The 22,837-nt window shown below is 37.7% G+C and overlaps 1 protein-coding gene across 1 annotated transcript in view; it reads right to left on the bottom strand.

Annotated features, from left to right (window-relative positions):
* The window catches only part of VWA8 (von Willebrand factor A domain containing 8), a 348,433-nt gene that overhangs the window by 182,045 nt on the left and 143,551 nt on the right, over nucleotides 1–22,837 (bottom strand). The window contains exons 18-20 of the mRNA XM_065896053.1: nucleotides 20,900–21,006; nucleotides 17,484–17,590; nucleotides 11,009–11,080 (exon numbers count right to left, since the gene is read on the bottom strand). Coding sequence (XP_065752125.1) covers nucleotides 11,009–11,080; nucleotides 17,484–17,590; nucleotides 20,900–21,006 — 286 coding nt within the window. The remainder of the gene's footprint in view (nucleotides 1–11,008; nucleotides 11,081–17,483; nucleotides 17,591–20,899; nucleotides 21,007–22,837) is intronic.

The following is a 22,837-nucleotide window of genomic DNA, read 5'->3' as shown; positions in this document are numbered from 1 at the left end:
TCCTGTTTTAGAGGAAAGCAAACTTAAGTTTTAAGCAATTAAGACCCTGCACACAATGGGATTTTGAAGGCAAACCCACTCTGACTTAAAAGATTGGGCTGTTTTCTGTTTCACTATATGGCAAAACAGAATGTCAGGAGGTAGCCTCCTTGAACTGCTTTACATGAGAGTTTATAGGCTAATGTCGTGGAGTCAAAGATCAGTTACTCCAAGATTATAAAATAGTCTAAAACATGTGTCCAGGAACTCCCTGTATGGTATCCAAGGTTCAGGAGGGAGAAGGTGAGGAAGTCAAGCTGGAACTTTTCTTCTGCAGTAACTTTTGAAATGGACACCAAGTGAGTGTTTGCCACAGCCGGTGTTCAGCTTTCCCTCATGCTCTCTGAAGCCTCTTATGTTTGGGCCTTCCTTCCAGTTCCCCCTAAATCTTCAATAATTTTCATAGCTCAGTTTGTATAATACTTAAAGACTTTTTTCATAGGGTCCTAATTTTCCTTTTAGAAGAGCTACTGTATGGATATATCAACAAATACCAATTACAGTCAAAAATAACAACGAGAAAACTAACATTACAACAAAGTCAGGAGAAATAAATTGCGGCTGCTTTTCTATAACCATAAAATTTCCATCAAACGTTGAAACTTCTAATTCTTTGTCCAAAGTGCCTGAAAATATACTCCCTATACTAGCAGTTGGGAGACTCAGACAATAATCCCTCCTTAATCTGTCTCAGGTGCAGGTTTCTACCACCATCTTTATTCATTTGAATAAAGAGGGCCTAGACAAGCTGATCTCTAAACACTATCTTATTCTAATATTCTTTAATCCAATAACAAAATGAGAGGTCACTGCTTTATGACTCACTGGAAGTTTCTTGTTTTCCAAATTCTCTCAGTGAACATGCATTAGTTATGTAATCAGAAAAAAATTAAAACTAAATAGTACACAATCCCAAACATTTCCATAAATGGGCTCCCTGTAACAGATTCAAAAAACGGTACCTGGAAGTCAGACAAAATAACATGCTTTTCAATTGCACTACCAGTTTGCATGGCTTTAAACATATTTATAAAGTTCCCTGGCAAAGTCAAAACCTCCTTTTCAAACAGGAATAATAAAATCCACCTCCCTGGGGCTTCCCTGGTGGCGCAGTGGTTGAGAGTCTGCCTGCTGATGCAGGGGACATGGGTTCGAGCCCCGGTCCGGGAAGATCCCACATGCCGTGGAGCGGCTGGGCCTGTGAGCCATGGCCGCTGAGCCTGTGCGTCCGGAGCCTGTGCTCCGCAACGGGAGAGGCCACAACACTGAGAGGCCCGCGTATCGCAAAAAAAAAAAAAAAAAAAAAAAAATCCACCTCCCTGCAATTTCCCTTTGAAATAATGTGTTGCTATAAACGGCAAAGATATATTCTTTGCTAGTTTGGTCATTAGGTATGACCAAAGCATCCATAACAAATACTGTGGGGAAAAAAAGAAATCAATCTGTCTACAAAAGTAACACACAAATTCAGAACAAAGGCAAGAAAAATATTCACTAAGAAACACTGGACAGATAAACTGAATGTTAGAGAAAATGAGCAGCATGGCAAAGAATTTCCATATTGCAATTCAGGCAACTTCATAGCAAGAGGTTTGAGAAAGGATACAAAATAATGTAATATAAAATAAAGATGAGTGTCATTATATCTGATGAAACCAAATATTTCATAGCCTTAGAACTCCTAGGCCGCCATCGCTACTAGAAACAAGGCACATTTAGTTATCAAATTCCCTGCTGCCACGACTTGCTGGGGACACAGGTGGGAAAATTTCTGGACACACTGTTCAGCCCCTCTACAGACATTAGATAATTATTCTGGCCTAGCAACATGGTATATTTCTGCTGTGACACATTAGCAATCTGCCAGGGCTCAGTCCAAATCATTAATTAACAAAATTCACACATTCTTTAATTTTGGCAATAAAATATTCACAGCATCTCAATACTAAATAATTCAACAAACATTTACTAAGCCTATACCAGGAGAAAACTAAGCCCATTAATGACAAGCCTCTAATTAATAGATGGTATGAGATACAAAGGATTATATAGAATTATGTAATGACAATATGTATAGAGTCCTCCTTAGTGAGTATTAAATGTATGTTTACTGATTTCAAAATTAAATGCTATGAAAATTCAGGAAAAAAAGGCTGGGAAGAAATTCAGAAAGAAATTTCTAGGGCTTCCCTGGTGGCGCAGTGGTTAAGAATCCACCTGTCAATGCAGGGGACACGGGTTCAGGCCCTGGTCCGGAAAGATCCCACATGCCGTGTAGCAACTAAGCCCGTGCGCCACAACTACTGAGCCTGTGCTCTAGGCCCACGAGCCACAACTACTGAGCCCTTGTGCCACAACTACTGAAGCCCATGCGCCTAGAACCCGCGCACTGCAACAAAGAGTAGCCCCAGCTCACCGCAACTAGAGAAAAGCCCTCACACAGCAACGAAGACCCAACGCAGCCAAAAATAAAATAAATTTATTTTAAAAAAAAAGAAATTTCTAGCCTGGAAGAAGTGAATATGGTTTAATTTCATTATGTAAATTAATCAAGAAGTTAAATTGGCTTAATGAAATTTACTTTAGAAGATACTTCCTCGTTGGAAGTTCATTGATATTGGTGTAATTCTGATAAAATGTTTATATTCATGAAAGTGGGTCAATACCTGTAAGGATAAAGAAAACAGGAGAATGTATCTTTCAACTTTCAAAGGGACTCAGGAGGTACATCAACTACATGCAATGATCGTGCTTTGTCTGCATGCTGACTGAAACAAACCAACTGTAAAATGACACTTTGGAGATAAGTGAGGAACACAGGGTATCAGAGTATATTAAGGGGTTATTATTAACTTGTTAGGTGTAATAATGGGATTGTGATCATATCAGAGATAAAAACTGAGCTACTGTACGAAAAATGCATCATGTGAAAGAATGATGTATTAAAAGATAACATATAGATAGTATGTTCAATACAGATAAAACAAGATGAACAAAATGCTGATAATTGTTGAAACTAAGTTATGGGTACAAAGGAGTTCATTATATACCCTACTTTTTATAGAATATATTAAAAAATTTCATAATAGAAAATTTTTAAATGCCCTGTACTCTGTATGTAAAGCATAGTTCCTGGCCTCTTATAAGCACTCAACATAAGTGAGCTATTATTATACACTATTATTGTTGCTGTTGTATTACTAGTATAAGAGTTAGTGTGGTAGGGTGAAAAAAATGCATGAGCTTTGGAGATCTGAGTCCTAACTCAATCATTAACTAGCTATGTGATCTTGAGCAAATATTTTAACCTCGAGTTTCAGTCTGCTTATTTGTAAAGTATGGAAAATAAAAATATTTATCCGAAAGCATTGCTGTAGAACTAAATGAAATGATTTTTAAAAGTATATTGGAAATTGTAAAACATAACAATTATTACTATTTTTAATCCTTGCTCATAAGAAATTTGTAATTCAATTATAGATGAAATTAAAAAATCACAACAACCTTAAGAGAAAGATGGATTAGATAGTGATAAAATACTATAAACGTTCAGAGGAAAACAAGATTATTTCTATTTGGGGGTGTCTAAGACAGGCCTCATAGAGGAAAAAAATTCGAGCTCTTGAAAACTGTAGGATTTTCATAGGCAAAGATGAGGGGAAGAAGCACCATATGAAACAAACAATATGAAAAATGGCTGGGAGAACAAAAGGGCATAGTATACTTAGGGAGGCTAAGAAACTCTGATCTGGAAGACCTAAAACTATACAAGAAGTTTGGAACCAGGTCATAGGTTGTTTTGAGTGTTTCCCTGTGAAAGAGATTTTATCTGATAGGCAAGGGGGAGCCACTTTCAACTTTTAGCAGGAAAATATTCATAAAATTAAGAGTTGCTTTCTAAGATTTATCTCACTGCGATAGATCAGAAAGTGCCATGGGATTGGAAAGAGTACCTAAAGAATCAGTACTCTAGAAACATAAAGCACATGAAAGTCAGACAGAGAAGGCCTCCCCTATGAAAATCAGCCAGAGCTGACTCTTTATTTTTTAAGGAAGACAAAATATATTAGAATTTTGGTAAAGGTAAAAAATACAGACTGTGGAATACAAGGACAGCTTAAGTATAAATATTTCACCAGAGTGCTATTATCCAGTAAAATGATACAAAGGACTCGCTTAAAATGGGAAAAAAACCAAAAAGGTTGACAAATCTGGCAAATTATTGGACTATATTCATGTAGAAGTAATTGTGAAGTATTAGTTTTGCCTCATTAAATATAAATTAAATTTTGATGACTTGCTTTGCAATTTGTCTAACATCAGAAATCAGGAAACAGTATATGCAGATGATTAATTTTTCATTTATTAAAACAAATACTATATATTTTAAAAATAATTCTTACGTAAGGGGGGTACCTGAGCATTTTAGAACGCCACATTACTAAAATATTTCTTCCTTCAACCTCTCAAAACGTAAGTATTCTTATTCAGAAACAGAAGTTTATTCTTAAGGGTTTTTTTTTTTTTTTTGCGGTACGAGGGCCTCCCACTGCTGTGGCCTCTCCCGTTGCGGAGCACAGGCTCCGGACGCGCAGGCTCAGAGGCCATGGCTCACGGGCCCAGCCGCTCCGCGGCATGTGGGAACTTCCCGGACCGGGGCACGAACCCGCGTCCCCTGCATCGGCAGGCGGACTCTCAACCACTGCGCCACCAGGGAAGCCCTCTTAAGAAGTTTTTAAACAACAAAAACATTATGCACCTATAGGCTCAATCTATAACCCAAAATATTCACAACAAATACTTTGTATATCAAATAGAATATAGCTTTGCAAATCAAAAGAAAATAAGATATGGGGAGGAAGAAAGCTTATTCTTGAGTAGAGTTGTGACAAAAAAAAGCATTACTGGCTTGAAAGTAAATAGCCATTTCTCTTTTTTCCCTGTCAGTAAAGCTGAAATACATAGAAAGTCATGCTATGATTCTTTTAAAAAGCCAGCATGAAACTCCTAATTGTATGAAAGGTACATGTGATGTGGTAATTACAGTAAGTAGAATATAATGCATGTAGCAGCATACTAAAGTGGTTCTACGACATGGAGCATCAAACGTGTAATTTCAGGGCACCCTATCCCTTTTGGCTGACAGGCAGCAATTCTGCTTCATTTACTGGAGGGTCGATGTGCTGTGCCATAACATCCCACAAAGAAAATTGGAAAGATTAAACGAAATAATTTTATTTCACCAAAAGAAGATGTGGCCTACTTTATTTTGCTATGGTAAGTGATTTTATAGACTTGTTTTTAGCATCCCAACTGTTATGAAACCTTGTCTAACGTCAAAGAGTCTTAGAAAAGATCGTATTACATGGAAAGAAAAGATGGGATTTGGCTCAATAAAGATAATAAACCTTGAGATACCTCAAAATCAACACTTATTCCCTTTTATTTCCTCATTGTAAAAGTTGTTACTGGTAACAGCAATCTTTCAAAACATCTCTAAATTGACAACTTTGCCTATTGAAAAGTTTCTTTCACGAACTTCAGCCAGTTTTTAGTTTGCAAACAGAAGGATGGGTAAACTGTTTCAATCTATAGACAGTTTGTATTAACAGCATTCATTACACTTTATTGTATAATTATAACAACCCACTACTGGCTTCTCTGCCAATATTTAATCCGCAAGGCTTCAATTCTAACTGACTTGTCTTTTTGTTTTGGGGATTTTTTTTTGAGTAGTCATCATATAATGTTTTAGAAAGAGAAAAGGAGCCTGATCAATTGCTACAAATGGTTTACTTAGTTTCAAACTAAATCATGTAATTGAAATAGGTGTTTTTCAGATGGTTGTCACTTTTCATTTGAGGGAAAACACCAGTGACACTACCCAGTGACAGCTGAGCATCAGTAGACCTTAACTTACCAGCTGTAGCTTCACTTCCTGGTCTTTTTCTTTTTTCATTGTTTTGGTTCACAAGACGGATAAAGGGTGAAGATGAGAAGGTGTGTAAGATATTAAGGTACTGAAATATCACTGATAAATAAAGTAGGGTGTTTTCAAAGGTATCGACAGAGGACCTGAGTTACTATGACTGCAAAGGTACATACTCCTGAAAAAGATATCTCCTAGATGATCAGGACTCAGAGGAAAGCACGGGGAAAGAGAACATATAACTGCACACCAGTCCTTAGAAAAACACATCCCTGTGGGGCACTTGCTCTGCATTTGCTAGCAAATACTACAGGTGGCTCCTTCCCCCTCATACAACCAAATGGAAGCAATCAAGGGTCTAACCGTAATGACCCTTATGCTAAGTGAAATAAGCCAGATAGAGAAAGACAAATACTGCACGGTATCATTTATATGTGGAATCTTAAAAAGAAAAAAAAAAAGGTTGAACTCATAGAGACAAAGTAGAAAAGTGATTGCCAGGATCTGAGCAGTGGAGGAAATAAGGAGAGGTTAGTAAAAGGGTACAAACTTTCACTTATAAGGTGAATAAGGTCTGAGGATATATTAGTTATATATATATATACATATATATATATAAAAGTTATATAATATATATATTAGTGATATATATCATAATATATATTATATATTAGTATAACATGGTGCCTACAGTTGATAACACTGTATTGTATAATTGAAATTTGCTAAGACAGTAAAACTTAAATGTTCTCACACAAAAAAGGTAAATATGTGAGGTGATGGATATATTAATTAACTTGATGGGGGAAATCCTTTCAGAATGTATGGTTATATCAAATCATCACATTGTACACTTTAAATACATTTTTTTTGTCAATTCGACCTCAATAAAGCTGGGAAAAAATATAAGTCTAACCATAGAATCTTGTTCATATCTTAACACAGATGTTAGTTTTTGAAAACAAGTTTGAAAGGAACTGAAGTTGGCTAAAGCACTCAGAGCTTCTGTTTAGATTTTAACCAGCCACCTTAAATCCAATTTTCACTCACTGTCTTGGTAAATGTAAGTATGCGCAAAGTTATATCTCATTTAATTAGCTAAATACTAATTAGCACTTAATTATTAGAAAAATTAAATAATTAGTGTTTCATTATTCTGTCCTAGTGATAATGCTGCCAGTCTCTGATCAGATCCCATCAGTAATATAATCATACCCAGCTGTCTGGGCCACTTAAGTATTTTCTCTTACTCCCTAGATTCTGTCTTATTCACTGTTTCCTTCACCAAACAGTTGCAAATTTACTGAATAAAAAATTTAGTCAATTTGTCTTAGAATCTCCTGAAAATAAACCAAGTAAGCCTAAATTTTAAATTCATATTACTTCTAAATCATTTCGGCTACTCACTAGAAATTTATTCTAGGCAGTCCTCTAAAATATATTTGTTGAATGTCTATTGTATGCAAGGCATCAGGGAGGTTGCAAAAATAACTAAGACTTATCAAGGGGCTCTCTCTTTTCAGTAGAGAGGTGGCAGGTGGACGCATAAGTCTGACACAAGTCAAAAGAAATCTAGAAATGACGTGCTGTAAGAGTTCAGAGAATGAGGCCAAACCTTCAGGCTGCAGCGTTCAGGAAGACTTTATTAAAGAAGCATATGATGGAATACTACAGCCAGGGGGACCTTAGAAAACACCCATTCCAATCCTATCATTTTATAGATAAGAAACAAAGAAAAGAAAAAAGACAAAACCCTTTAAGGAGGAATAGCAATCTATCCAATATCACATACAGAGTTGAAAAATCTGCACAGGAAGATAGATCTCTGTGTTCCCAGCTTTCTGCTTTTCCACGACACCATACTGCCCTTTGAGATTGGAAGGATTTCAATAGGCAAAGATGGGAGAAAGAAGAGAGCACGCTGGTGACAATCAAAGGCTAAAATATAACACTGCTAAGAAGGTATCTGGAAAACAGAGTGTTTATCTGAGGACATGAATTCCAGGGGAGAAATGAGACACAAGGCTGCAAGTGGAGTGGGATGAGACAATGGAAGACATCAAATGATAGCCTAAAAGACTTAGACTTTTTCACTAGCTAATTTCATGGACACAGGTAGCAGAATTTACTTATAAAATCTAAGACCATCAGTGTCTTAGAGGTTTATAATGAAAGGATAAAAAAGCTTTCTGCCATGAAAAACGCCAGCTAAGTGTAGCAAATTTATAATGAATACAATCTCCATTTTTCAATTTTTCTGTTTCTCCAAAGTGGAGGGTGTCAGTCTAGGGGTAGAAGAAGGCAAGACACTGATCTGCTGATGACAGGCAGGGTTTGTGACAGCACTGACTGACAGACGACGTTTGTGTGAAGTCCCTGCCTCCTGCCTTGCACCTCCTGAGCATCTTTTGCAGGCTCTACCCAGAGGTCCCTTAGGCAACTCTACACAAGCCTGAAAACCAGTGGGATCTCCCACCCTCACCGGATGCTGGGGTCCCCCCATGTATGTGTAGAGAGGGAGCTGCTCTTCGCTCTACCCAATGCCTAGCCCTTTGTCCTAGTGTCTTGTTCTCTTCTTTGGGACTTAAAATAGACTAGAGGTAGCATACTGGATTTCACATCGACATTTGTATAGCACTCTAGAGTACTTTCAAAGCACTTTCATAGCCTCTTTTTAATTTATCATAAAGAAGAAGCAATCCTCTACTCCACCTCAGCCCTCATCCTGTATAGCTCTCCCCAGCCCCCAGGGGTTAGAATGTTCTCCCTGTCTCTCTGGTTACTGGCTAGGCTCTAACTTTAACCTTTCAACCTAGACAACTCTTGTGAAACCCTGACTCTATTATCTAACTCATATGTAAACCCTGCCTTTACCAGGAATCTCCTTCTGTATCCCACCCACTAAACCCCAAGGACATCAGTATCATCTAGGATATTTCAAAGCTGCTTGAACATCATAATTTGACCCCTAGGGGGCCTTCCTTTTGAAAGCCTGCTCCTCAGCAAAAATTATTCCTCAAGCCCCAGCTCTGTGTATTCTTGGTCTACTTTCTTTGCCTACTCTCTTGGTCTACTCTCTGGTCTGCAGCTGTTGAGATGCCAGCAGACTGTGTCTAAGGCAATTCAAATACCAACAGAAGACCTGAAAAAGACACACTGAGTATACCAGGGTTTAACGACTTATAAAAAGTTTGTGAGGTACTCTGGGCTATGAAGCCATCATTTTGCAAAGTGAGATGAGAGTCATCAGTTTTCAGAGTCAGATGAGAACTTGAACTCCTGGGCTTCAATATCAAGTACTGAATACTGGACTGTTAACTGATCTTCAGCCTCCCACTCTGGTACATAGACTCATCAGGACTTTTTAAATAGTGAAAAATGACCATGGATCAGCAATAAGCAACCTTAAAACAATTGTTAAAAAAAAAAAAAAAAGACCATGAATACTCTATTGCTCACCCTTTAATTCTTGTTCAGAAAAAAATAAAAGAGTATTAAAGTCCTTTTTAACAACAGAGTGACCCACAGATTTAATTCTAACTGAGCACCTCTCATGAGCCAGGGACTGTGTGAAGTGCTTTCCATGCATTATTTCATGTGACCCATACATTAGCCCAACAGCAAGCACATGATTTGCATTCCTAGGTTAGATATCAGGAGACTGAGCCTTAGTAAGATTAGCAATTTGCCCAAAGTCACAGCCATCTATGAAAGAGTTGCAATTGGACCTCTAGCCAGTTTGGACCTCCATCCAAACCTGTGAACTCAACCAGTAAACCACTCAATTGGCCCTTTTTTATTAAAAAAAAAAAAAAAATTTGTTTTGTAAGTTTGAGGGACTAAATTAAGAATATGTATTGTTTTAATAAGTTAAAAAACAAAAAGACCAAACTTCTTCTGAAAGCTTGTTATCCTTAATTTCAAACTAATTTAAAAAACCAAAGGTGCTGTTCATTATGAGTCTGTTAATTTCACTGAGGAAAATTATCAGAAGCCTCTAGATATAAAATGTCTATCCACTCCCTCCATAAACACATTCAATATCTACTAGGTAGCAGCAAGCACTGTGCCAGGAACTGAGGACACAGAGATGAGCAAGAGAACCATGGTCCCTGCCCTTGACGGGCACATAGACAAGTTGGGAAGATAGTCATTCTACATGTAAATACAGTAACATATGATGAGTGTGATGATGGAGAGATGGAAGGAAGTTATGTAGAAGCAGGGAAACCTAAAAGCTACGTACAAGGGAACATGTCCCGGAGTTAGAGAAAAGGGGTGTGGGAAGGGGGCTGGGAGTGCTCCAGGCAGAGAGAAGAGCATGCATCAAGGACCAGAGGGGAGATAAGAACTGAAAAAGGGGGCTTCCCTGGTGGCGCAGTGGTTGAGAGTCCGCCTGCCGATGCAGGGGACGCGGGTTCGTGCCCCGGTCCGGGAAGATCCCACATGCCGCGGAGCGGCTGGGCCCGTGAGCCACGGCCGCTGGGCTTGCGCGTCCGGAGCCTGTGCTCCGCAACGGGAGAGGCCACAACAGTGAGAGGCACACGTGCCGCAAAAAAAAAAAAAAAAAAAAAAAAAAAAAAAAGAACTGAAAGAAGTTCAGAGTGGCTCAAGCTAACACCAAATGCAGGAAAGAAGGGAGCCAAGCCTACACCTAAGGGCGATGGGGAGCAAATTTAAGCAAAAAAAGAGAGACTTAGATTTTATTTTCACAAGTATCAATCTGGCTGCAGAGTGGAGAGTAGACCACAGTGGAAGTAAGGTTGGGGTGAAGCTATATTAGGAAACTACGGCTGTAATCCAGGTGATAGGTGATGACGAGCTGGGCTAGGGTGACAGACGTGGGAAAGAAGAGCAGATACGTATAAGGTAATTCTAAGGTTTAGAAGGTAGAAGACCCTTGTTGTTTAATTCAACAAGTCATTTAACTGGGAAAAAAATCATTTCTAAAAACGTACTCCAACAAGGAAAAGAAACTTACTGCTTTTAAACTGCTACTATTATTTATTCATTAGTACCTGAGTTCCAGCCATAACTCACCTGGTTCCCAACCAGTAATAGGTGTTCTCCAAGAAGAAAGTCTTTGAGCATATCTTCCATCACTATCATGTGCTAGAGGAAAAACAACTAGAGGTTAATTGTGTTTTGCACAATCAAGGTGAAATAAGAAAGTTAACTATAAAGATATCTTCATGGAAAGTAAAACATCTATTATAATAGACAATACTCAATTTGATTATGTAAAAAAATTAAAAGTAATGCTGTGGTTATAAATAAGTTACATAACCAACTTGGTCACTGATACTGAAAACCTGAAATGGTCTCCCTTAGCAAGACTCAACCACTGACCAATACGTATTTCAAAGAGTTTTTATGATTCAACTCAAATATCTTTCAGCTATTGTACTATGCAGTGTTGGCTTATAATTTAATATAATATTTAAATTAACACTAATGCAAATATACAAAGGCTTTCTAAAATAATTGGAGATTTCCATGGAACATTTTACATTGACTTCTTCTTAACCATTACCTTCAAAGTATATATAGCTTTAGAATTAAAAGTATATTATTCACTTCCATATTTTTAAATTCAAATCATGACACAATACAATCAAAGAACAAGATTAAAGCTGTTCACAATAGGCACAAAGGAAATTACGTTGCTCTTTTGTATCTTGAAAAATAGGACAGTCATAAGTAGGTCACAAAGGCTCATCTGGGAGTTGAAGGAAGAACTATATCCCAGAACAGTTAATGTCCCTATTACTTTCTCTTGGTTTTCTGTATCAAAACAATAATGGTCTCATAAGTACTTACTGTAGTTCTCTATTTGTAAAAAAGGCAAATTGACCTTTTCTATCTCATATATGCTGCAGATATTTTTCTAGTTTGCCACTCACTTTTCTCTTTTTAACTTGGTTTATGAATTTTTTGACATCTAGAATATTTTCCTTTTTCTTGCCACATTAATTAAGCAAGGCTTCCCTTCAGAGTTTCTTTTTTAGAAAAATTGAGAAAAGTTTTTTCCCTCCTTCAAGAACAGATGAGTATTCCTTAACGTTTATCTTGGAATTTTAATTTTTTAAAACTGCTTGCAGATAAACCATGGAACTGGAGTTTTAACAAGGTTTGAAGTAGGGTGAGCTATTTTGTTCATTCTGGAATACTTTTTAGAATAAAAAGAGGTGTTATTAATATGCTGGAACAACAAATGTAAACAGGGACTATCTTAAGCAAATGAGGGAGGGTACATGGTTATCCTAGTTAAAGGGGAGCCCTGGAACATTCTTTTTTTTTAAATATAAATTTATTTATTTATTTATTTATTTATTTTTGGCTGCATTCGGTCTTCGTCTCTGCGTGCGGGCTTTCTCTAGGTGCAGTGAGCGGGGGCCTACTCTTCGTTGCCGTGCACGGGCTTCTCATTGCAGTGGCTTCTCTTGCCATGAAGCATGGGCTCCAGGTGCACAGGCCTCAGCAGCTGTGATGCACAGGCTTAGTTGCTCCACGACACGTGGGATCTTGCCGGACCAGGGATCGAACCCGTGTCCCCTGCATTGGCAGGCAGATTCTTAACCATTGCACCACTAGGGGAGTCCCTAGAACATTCTTTTAATCTGAGTTCTAGTGATAATGTGGTCTGTAGACCTCGTCCTTCTAAGTAAGATGAAAAATCAGTGCCAATTTCCAGACAACATTAAGTTCTTCCAGAAATACCTGGGCTGATATGCATGAAGAACAGATAGGAAAGTTGGAATAAGCACCTAGAGAGCAGGTAAAAAAGCAATGTAAACACTGAAAAATAATCTAAACTATACTTGTAGTCTTCTTAACTTTTTCTCATGTCCTTCTACTTCATGCCCTCATTGCACCTAACTTATTCAAGTCAACAAACATTAGCTAAGGCTAAGGTCACAGCCTATATAATTCTTTCCTTAACCTCTTGTCCCACTTGGTACCATAGACAATTTCTTAAAAGTCTTCTCTCCGGGCTTCCCTGGTGGCGCAGTGGTTGAGAGTCCGCCTGCCGATGCAGGGGACGCGGGTTCGTGCCCCGGTCCGGGAAGATCCCACGTGCCGCCAAGTGGCTAGGCCCGTGAGCCATGGCCGCTAAGCCTGCGCGTCCAGAGCCTGTGCTCCGCAATGGGAGAGGCCACAACAGTGAGAAGCCCGCATACCGCAAAAAAAAAAAAAAAAAGTCTTCTCTCCCAGTTGTCTCTCTCTCCTGATTCCCTCTTATCTCTCTAACAATTTCTCTCTATGGTCTTTTGTATCTTCTTTAGGTAGCAGTTCCTTAAATATTGATTTTCTTCCTTCTTTTGTTCTCTTTCACTACCTTGTTACATGCTTTCCTGGGGGGTCACAGTATAGGGCAGAGCAGTTTCTGCCTACTTGTACGTGGGCATCCACCGGGCGAGGGAGGGCTATGTTCAGAGCTGGGGACCCACACATCAGCGCTCAACGAGTTACTTCTGACCCTGCTCTCCCTAAATCCTCTCATCCACTCCATGGCTTCAACCACCAACTTTACACTGATCTTCAACAGCAAGATTTTTCTTCTTGACTCCAGCCCCATATTTCTGAGCAACTATTGAACTACGCTAGCTGTTTCCCAGTCTCCTCGAACTCATCACATCCAAAACTTGACTCATTCCTTTCTCCTCAGCTTCACTCTTTATCCTGTACTTCTTATCCCAATTAATAGCATCATCTTCTACAACCTGACCCTATCATCATCATCTTCTTGTCCATCTCAGTTGGCCCTTATCAAAAGCCAATTAAACACCAAGTCTAAGCTACTTAGCCACCTAAAAGTCCACTGTATCTATCCATTTCTATTCCATCCCCACAGCTTTCATCTAGGTTTATATCAGCCAGTGTGGCATCTCTGACTTCAGTCTCTCCTTGAGTCAATGTGCTCTCCACAGTACTGACAGTCACTTCTCTGTTCATAATCATGTCACTTTTTCCTCCTCCAAATTCCTTAAATGACTCCTAATACCTTTAGAACAAGGGTCGCTCCTTACTTTTTTGATGTGGTCTCAGTCTCATCCCCCATCACTCTCCTACTGTGTGTTCCAATCACGGGCGCAATGTAGAATCTTTTTCTCTTCACTCTTCTGCTTACTTTTCCAGCAGACTATGTGCTCCATGAGGAAGCCTTTTTGACTTTCATCCAACACAAAGTTCCATTGACTCTACCTACCTCCTACATAGCCCTGCAATGTGTCCCCTCCACTCTGTCCCCACTATCACTGCCTTTGTTCAGATCCTTCATAAGGTTCACCTGGACTATCGAAACAGCCTCCTAACTAGTCCCTCTCTGCCTTTGTTCCAACTCATAGACAACATTAAAGAATGAATGCAAAGTTAACAAAAGTAGAAATGTGCTTCCAAGTTTTCAACGGCTTCCTCACTTCTGAATAGCTTCCAAATTCCTCAGTTAGCAAGGTCCAGATAATCTGACCTTTTAACTCATCAGCCTCATCTCTTATCACTCTTCCATTTGAATCTCAGCTCTGGCCATGACAATTAATTAGATGTAGCTCCCTGAATAATCTACACTCTCACATAGCCACGTCTCTGCAAATGCTAGTGTCTCTGCCTGAGACTCTCTCTCAACGTTGCCTAGTGAACTCATTTTCCAGGATCATTGCAATCTGGGACCATCACCTCATCAATGCTACCACGGTAACCTGTGTGTACTTCCATCACGCTCTATAGTAACAGAATCTGGCAACTTGAGCCCTGGAAGTGTGTGTGTGTGTGTGTGTGTGTGTGTTTTAATTACTGTATTAAGAAAGGCTTGACACATGGTAGATATTTTTTAAAAGTTTTTCAAATCTAAAGCTCATTAGGCTTAAGAGGCTATTAACCTCTCTTTCTTCCAATTTCTCCTCCTTACTACTGCAAGTGTTAAGGTAGCTTGACTGAGTTCTGGGGTTTTTTTCCCCTTCTCTTTTTTATCTCTATGCTGTTTGCTACATACGTTGTTTTAAATAAAAGTTATTACATTTTGGAACATCTTAAGCCTTTTTGTAGAGCTTTTAAGCTTTTTACGTAGTGCTATGATGTTTTATTACCACCTTCAAGCTTATTTCTTTTAGGTGTTAGATGAAAATTCCTTGATGAGCCCACAAGGTATTAAAGACGCAGTACTGCATTCTATTTGGGCTGGACTTGGCTTCTCTAAGGACAGTGCTACCAGTAATTCTCTGTCCTGTGTGAAATGTTTAGGTGAAGTCACATCTGGATCTCTGAGGACTGGAGCTGTTAGGGTACCGATCTATAATTCCTTCATGACAGATACAATAAAATAATACTCCTAATTATGAACATTTAAAATCTTTTTCCTTCTTTCAGGAATTCACTCAACACATATTTATTCAACAGCCACTATGTGCCAGGCACTGTGCTATTTGCTAGAGACACAAAATTAAAATTAAAACAACAACAACAAGGCTTTATCTTAGTAGTGTGGGAAACATGTTTTAAAAAATCAATTACAACACGGTGTGGCAAGGGGACCACAGGGTATAGAACAAGATGGTATAAAAGCACCTAAATACTCAAGAGGCACTGAAGACCACTGTTTCAAAGGTGAAGTGCAACATAAAACACAATAATAATACACAATAATAATATATGCAACAAAAGCAAATTTAATCAAGCCACCATTCCTAGAATTGGTACAGCTACAATTTTTCATTAATGGTTAATTCATAATGCTTTATGAAGAGAAGGTACGTTTGGAGACAGGCTGCAGAAAACCCCTCAGGGCCACTGTGTAAAGTTCACAGCAGCCCTGCGGTCCTCAACGTCTATGTCACAAACACCACGGCAACAGACACTGTGTTCAAGGGTACAATGGCCCTCCCTGCTACTGAATTTCCTACATTTTTATAAGCTGGGAAGTCTTTTCAACCTTTGTTGCCATGGAGTTTTTCAAACTGTCACTTATGACAAAGTTTCCTGATTCTTATTTATTTATTTATTTATGGCTGCGTTGGGTCTTCATTGCTGCGTGTGGGGGCTACTCTGAGTTGTGGTGTGCAGGCTTCTCACTGCGGTGGCTTCTCTTGTTGTGAAGCAGGGACTGTGGGTGTGCGGGCTTCAGTAGTTGTGGTTTGCGGGTTCTAGAGTGCAGGCTCTGTAGTTGTGGTGCACGGGCTTAGTTGCTCCGTGGCATGTGGGATCTTCCAGGACCAGAGATCGAACCCCTATCCCCTGCATTGGCAGGCGGATTCTTAACCGCTGTGCCACCAGAGAAATCTCCCTGATTCTTTTTTCTTTATGCCTTTCTACTACATGAACAGAGTGTGATACCATAAATGCTTGAAAATATTACATTTTCCTTGCCATCATGTTTTTGTCTTTGACAGGCAAGATTCTTTATTCCTTTGTGTCTTATAAGTAACCTTATTTTCTGTTCATTTGTCCACTGCTTGTATAAGAGCATTAATGCTCTGGAAGAAAAATAAAACCAATATTAGTTAATGGCCCATAGAATGAAGAATATAAAACAAATTCAGGTTATGCCTTTTGCTATGTCATAGATAATTATAATCTGGACAGATTTCAGAAACGTTTAATCAAGACTTTTCCTGAGAAAGAAGAATTTGCTGAGATACCTTTTATTGTTAACATAATGTAGGGATATACATTCTGTTACCCATTGAACAACAAATAGGATTGGGAAATAGCAGATAAAGAAATTCTTTAATTTACTTTAATTCTCTAATTCCTTAATATAGTGAAAATGGTAAGTAGAATTTCTTCAAACATAATTTGTAAATGTAGGATTATTATTTACATGCAGAATAGGGACCAAATATTAGAGAAAATTTTAAGTATGGTTTTTATTATAAAATAAATACATAAGCACTTCACAGAAAATCTGGAAAAGAAAAAATCTTTTTATATTATGGGTAGTTTTCTCTGGAAAAAATTCTTATTAAAGTGAACATCTATAATAAAGCTTTCTGGGTACACACTTATTTCTGTGTCTTAGTGGAAGCTCATAATTATTGGTTAGTTTACAGGTGGAAAATTATCTATCCTCCTTTCTTAAAGAAAGATAAGAAAAAGTCTAGAAAATTACTAGGAATTTTTGGGAAAAGGAAAGAAACGTGAGGAAAAGAATGCATAGGACACATCCCTTTTTGAATTACTTGAAATGATTTAACAGGAACGCAAAAGAGAAGATGAATATTAGTGCCTTTTGTTTTTAATTTAATAATATATTTATTTTATTTATTAAAGTATAGTTATGTCTGCATTTAAAATTTATTACTCTAATCATTGCAGCAACTCTTCCAATTCTCAAGTAACTCTGGGAAGAGTTTATAATTTTACAACGACTTAATAAAAGATGCTTTGACTGTCACCTCATTCTGCATCATCTGAATTGAACTGAGCAAATTACAAACATAAACATCAGTTTCACTTGAACTGGGGTTAATTACCACAATGTAAGAGGGATATATCCACGAATGCAAAGTCCTGCCCTTACCTGGATGTTGTCATAGAACAGAACATCAGGCACTTTCATTTTCTCATGGGCATTATAGATCGGTGTACTAACAGCTCCAATCCTCAGAGATCCAGATGTGACTTCACCTAAACATTTCACACAGGACAGAGAATTACTGGTAGCACTGTCCTTACAGAAACCAAGTCCAGCCCAGATAGAATGCAGTACTGCGTCTTTAATACCTTGTGGGCTCATCAAGGAATTTTCATCTAACACCTAAAAGAAATAAGCTTGAAGGTGGTAATAAAACATCATAGCACTACGTAAAAAGCTTAAAAGCTCTACAAAAAGGCTTAAGATGTTCCAAAATGTAATAACTTTTATTGAAAACAACGTATGTAGCAAACAGCATAGAGATAAAAAAGAGAAGGGGAAAGAAAACCCAGAACTCAGTCAAGCCACCCTTATGAGCTTGTTTGGTCAGAAACTCTAAAATACATACATTTGAAAGCTCTGAAGTACCTTGAATATAATTTTTTAGGACCCACCCATTGAAAAACCCCATAGGAGAGTCCCCTAGAGCTCTAGCTAAAAATATAGATGAACCAACTGACCCCAGACCTCTCAAATTACTATTTTTAGGAATGGTCCAGGAGATCTGTACTTCCAAGTATGCACCACAGGTGCTACAGTTATTCTGTGATAATAATTATTGTATTGTCCCCTATTTGCTTTAAACAGTTGGTCTAGGATAGAATATGAGCTCCTTGAAGCCAGGGAACTAAGTAATAAATTTATGTCAGGGTACATATCTCACATGTATTCCCTACAGAAAGGAGATACACATGCTCACTACCTGACATATTCCAAGGTCAATAATAATAACATAATAGTAGTAGTTGTAGTAGTACTGACCATAATAGAAGCTATCATTTACTGAGGACCTTAGCTTCAGCTCATTGTTTTCTCATATAATTTCATGGAAATCTCTTAACAATAAGACAAGAATTATGAGGAAGCTAAGAAGAACATAAATTAAATAATTTGCTTAAAATCACCCAGCTAGTATGGGTAGAGCTAAAGACAGAATTTAGTATAGTCCGATATTCTTTCTGCAACGTGGACTCTAAATAATATTCCATCCTGCGGAAATACCCGAGCAAGCAGACAGACAATTACAATGCCTTAAGCAACTGTCCCATCATTTTTTCCTCCTATTTCAAATAAGAAAATTGCTGTTTTTGTGTTAAACATTTTGAAAGACAAGGAGAGAAAGCAACATTTGCATCTATGGAGTACCGTGAACAATTTTGAGCTAAAAATAATTAAACTGTCACCCTGTTTAATCACTGCTGAGTGCTACACATTTGCCAAAGCACAGTAGACCTCTCCCTCCAATATTTCTTTGCCATTTTCCTTCTATTCACAAGTTCTATAGGGAAGGAAAACATGAACTGCTGTGCTGAGAATTTACTATTTATTGACTACTTTCAGGTCTCTGAAATAGACCCAATATAAAACTGTAAAGACCAAGACTGTGTCAGTGAATTTACTACATACTTGTATGTTGAGATGACACACATGGTTTCAGGTTCAAACAGCATTTGATACCATCTACAGTTTAATTTATGGAGGATATCTATTCAGTACATTTAGCGCTTTAGGATGACTTAATTCACTCAACTAATGTTTATTGCTAAAATTCCAGGCTAGAAAAGGGAAATGAACTCAGAATGGTGATGCTAGTACTTCCCTGGGAGAAAGCTGGCTAGCTGTCTTCTAAGAAATCTCATAGGATGGCATTATTTTGGTAAATTTGTCAAGGCCTTCAGTCTGGTAGGCTCAAAACTCGATTTTATCATTATGACTGAGGGCAAACCTAACTCTCAGGAGAACATTAAAGACATATATTTTGATCTATATATAAATTCTGATATATAAAACCAGAACTGCAATATTACATTGCAATGAAAACTGCAAATTTCATAGAGACTATATGATACACTTGTTGCCATATCAGCATTTTATATGGAGGAAGCCTTGCGTGGAAAGCCAAATCCTCATCAGAAGGTTTTTCGGTGAAACTTATCCTCTGAACAAGTAGAATGAATTACATGAATTGTCTACAACAGAGATGATATTAAAACTGAATGACCTACTGGAGAACGGACTTGAGGATATGGGGAGGGGGAAGGGTGAGTTTTGACAGGGCGAGAGAGAGTCATGGACATACACACACTAACAAACGTAGTAAGGTAGATAGCTGGGGGGAAGCAGCCGCAAGGCACAGGGATATTAGCTCGGTGCTTTGTGACAGCCTGGAAGTGTGGGATGGGGAGAGTGGGAGGGAGGGAGACGCAAGAGGGAAGACATATGGGAACATATGTATATGTATAGCTGATTCACTTTGTTATAAAGCAGAAACTAACACACCATTGTAAAGCAATTATACCCCAATAAAGATGTTTAAAAAAAAAAAAAAAAAAAAAAAAAACTGAATGGGACCAGATGAATCAAAAGTTGCTTAACTTAGGCTCCTTACCTCCTATGCAAGGCTTAGATGGGGACTGCTAACACTGGCCTGTTGCCAAGACTAAACAATCTATAGTCTGAATGATGCAGTCTTTCTTTGGATACGTTAAACCATTCAAGTAAGTAATGTTCTGAATCTCCAAACCCCAGAGTTACTCTGTACCCAGATCCATCAGTATGTTGAATTTATAATTTTACTCTAAAAGAGTCACCTATTTCCTTAACATCAAATTCTTATCTCGGTGTAGCCCCGACTATTAAAAACATCTATAAAGAGAGCCACAATAAGTCCCCCCTTTAGAGAGTGATCACACATTGGATATTTTGATAAGACAGGTAATTACCCTCAAAAAACAGAGAATCTTTCATTGTGCTCTAAATGAAGAATAGGGTACTTTTACAGGAAGATCTAAACTTCCCCAAAACTCTAAATTACACTTATGGCTATCAAGAAGAAAAGTACCACAGAAGACAATACGGGTGGAAATGAAAGGAGGAAGAAGGCATGAAATGGTACTCTGAATATTAGTTTAGTCTACATCAACCTAGAACAGCTTCCAAAACATGCCCTGTAGGACACTGGTAGTCCCCAAAATGTAAATGTTGTGCAAAGAAAACAGATTGCTAGAACCTGTGGTGAAATATACATTTGGAATAAAAGGTAAAACAAAATTACATGTTTATTTACAGTAGGACTTCTCTGAGCCTTTAATATATTCATGTCAATTGCAACTCTTTGGGGAGGAACTATATCTGGTATCTGGAAACTTTTTTTTTAAATAAAAGATTTATTTTTTCAATGCAATACATAAAACAAGATGGGTAGAAACCAAAAACATTTTTAATTGAAATTAAAATAATAAACAATACAAATGCTTAATAATTATTATTTCACTTAAAAAAGAAACGAATCAAATACTTACATTTGTAATCCTCCAATTCTGGCTCCTGGTTATTATCAGTACTTATTTCTATTGTAGCATCTGCCAGATTCTTTTCTAATGCTGACCTTGCAAGGCTTGGTAAAAACCTGGAGGGGTGGGAAGGATGGATTGATAAAGTCAAAGCTTTCTGTGATTCCCAAATATCTTTTGACACTTAGACAGACAGACTCACTCACTCTCTCTCTTACTAATTATAACCAATTAAGGATGATCAGTCTTGATCTGTGAAAGCTAGATAATAAAATATTTCAGAATAAACTTCAAGTATGTGTGAAGATGAAGTATGTTTGTTGAATCGCCTTTAATAAAGAAAACTAATGTGTAATTAGCAGTATTTGTTTATATACAACATTTTGCAGGACAAGAATGAAAAAAATTTGCTTTTTAAAATGGATTTAGTATACCTCATACATCTTATTTATCATTTAACTGGCTTTTCAAATTTTCTTAAATAGATAAAACCACCATAATTTAACGTACTTCAGATTGGCAATCAAAAATTCAGATTAGTGGAGGTGGATTAATGAGGTTTTCTTTATTTTCTAATACAAATTATTAGATGACTTTAAGATTATTCACCTGGATTTTTCCTTCCATTTAAAAAATATACCTGTTTATCTATTCTATATGTATGTTGTCAAAACAACTATCTTGGGAGTGACAGAGGCATTCTTCATTTACAATTCCATTGTATGAACATCATGGGCTTAGAACATGAAAACAGTTTCCCTCACACATAAATAAAATTATATCCGGAATGTATGATCACAAGTGAGCCCACAAGAACTGCTTTTTTTTTTTTTTGTTTGTTTTTTTGTTTTGTTTTTTTTTTTGTTTGTTTTTTTGCGCTATGCGGGCCTCTCACTGCTGCGGCCTCTCCCATTGCGGAGCACAGGTTCCGGACGCGCAGGCTCAGCAGCCATGGGTCACAGGCCAGCCACTCCGCGGCACGTGGGATCTTCCCGGACCGGGGCACGAACCCGCGTCCCCTGCATCGGCAGGCGGACTCTCAACCACTGCGCCACCAGGGAAGCCCAAGAACTGCTTTTTAATCCACGGTTGCCTGCACTACATTACTATAAACTAACCCTATGTTTCAAATAAACATACTAAAAACATACACTTCTAATTTAGGTTTTCCATAGCTCTAAATCTTTGGTGGTTCGCATAGCCTTGAGTATAAGCTTTAATAAAAGCGATGTTGGTGTGATGGAAATCAGAAGAAAGCTGGAGTAGCAATTCTCATTATCAGACAAAATAGACTTTAAAACAAAGACTATTACAAGAGACAAAGAAGGACACTACATAATGATCAAGGGATCAATCCAAGAAGAAGATATAACAATTGTAAATATTTATGCACCCAACAAAGGAGCACCTCAATACATAAGGGAAATAATAACAGCCATAAAAGGGAAAATCAACAGTAACACAATCACATTAGGGGACTTCAACACTCCACTTTTACCAATGGACAGATCATCCAAAATGAAAACAAATAAGGAAACACAAGCTTTAAATGATACATTAAATAAGATGGACTTAATTGATATTTATAGTATATTCCATCCAAAAATATCAGAATACACTTTCTTTTCAAGTGCTCATGGAACATTCTTCAGGATAGATCATATCTTGGGTCACAAATCAAGCCTTGGTAAATTTAAGAAAATTGAAATCATATCAAGTTCTTTTCCGACCACAACGCTATGAGACTAGATATCAATTACAGGAAAAAATCTGTCAAAAATACAAACACATGGAGGCTAAACAATACACTACTTAATAACCAAGAGATCACTGAAGAAATCAAAGAGGAAATCAAAAAATACCAGAAACGAATGACAATGAAAACATGACGACCCAAAACCTATGGGATGCAGCAAAAGCAGTTCTAAGAGGGAAGTTTATAGCAAT

Source organism: Phocoena phocoena, chromosome 18 (genome assembly GCF_963924675.1).
Source record: "Phocoena phocoena chromosome 18, mPhoPho1.1, whole genome shotgun sequence".
Taxonomy (NCBI): domain Eukaryota; kingdom Metazoa; phylum Chordata; class Mammalia; order Artiodactyla; family Phocoenidae; genus Phocoena; species Phocoena phocoena.
The sequence above is the reverse complement of the archived record's forward strand: the minus strand, read 5'-3'. Positions and strand labels throughout refer to the sequence as shown.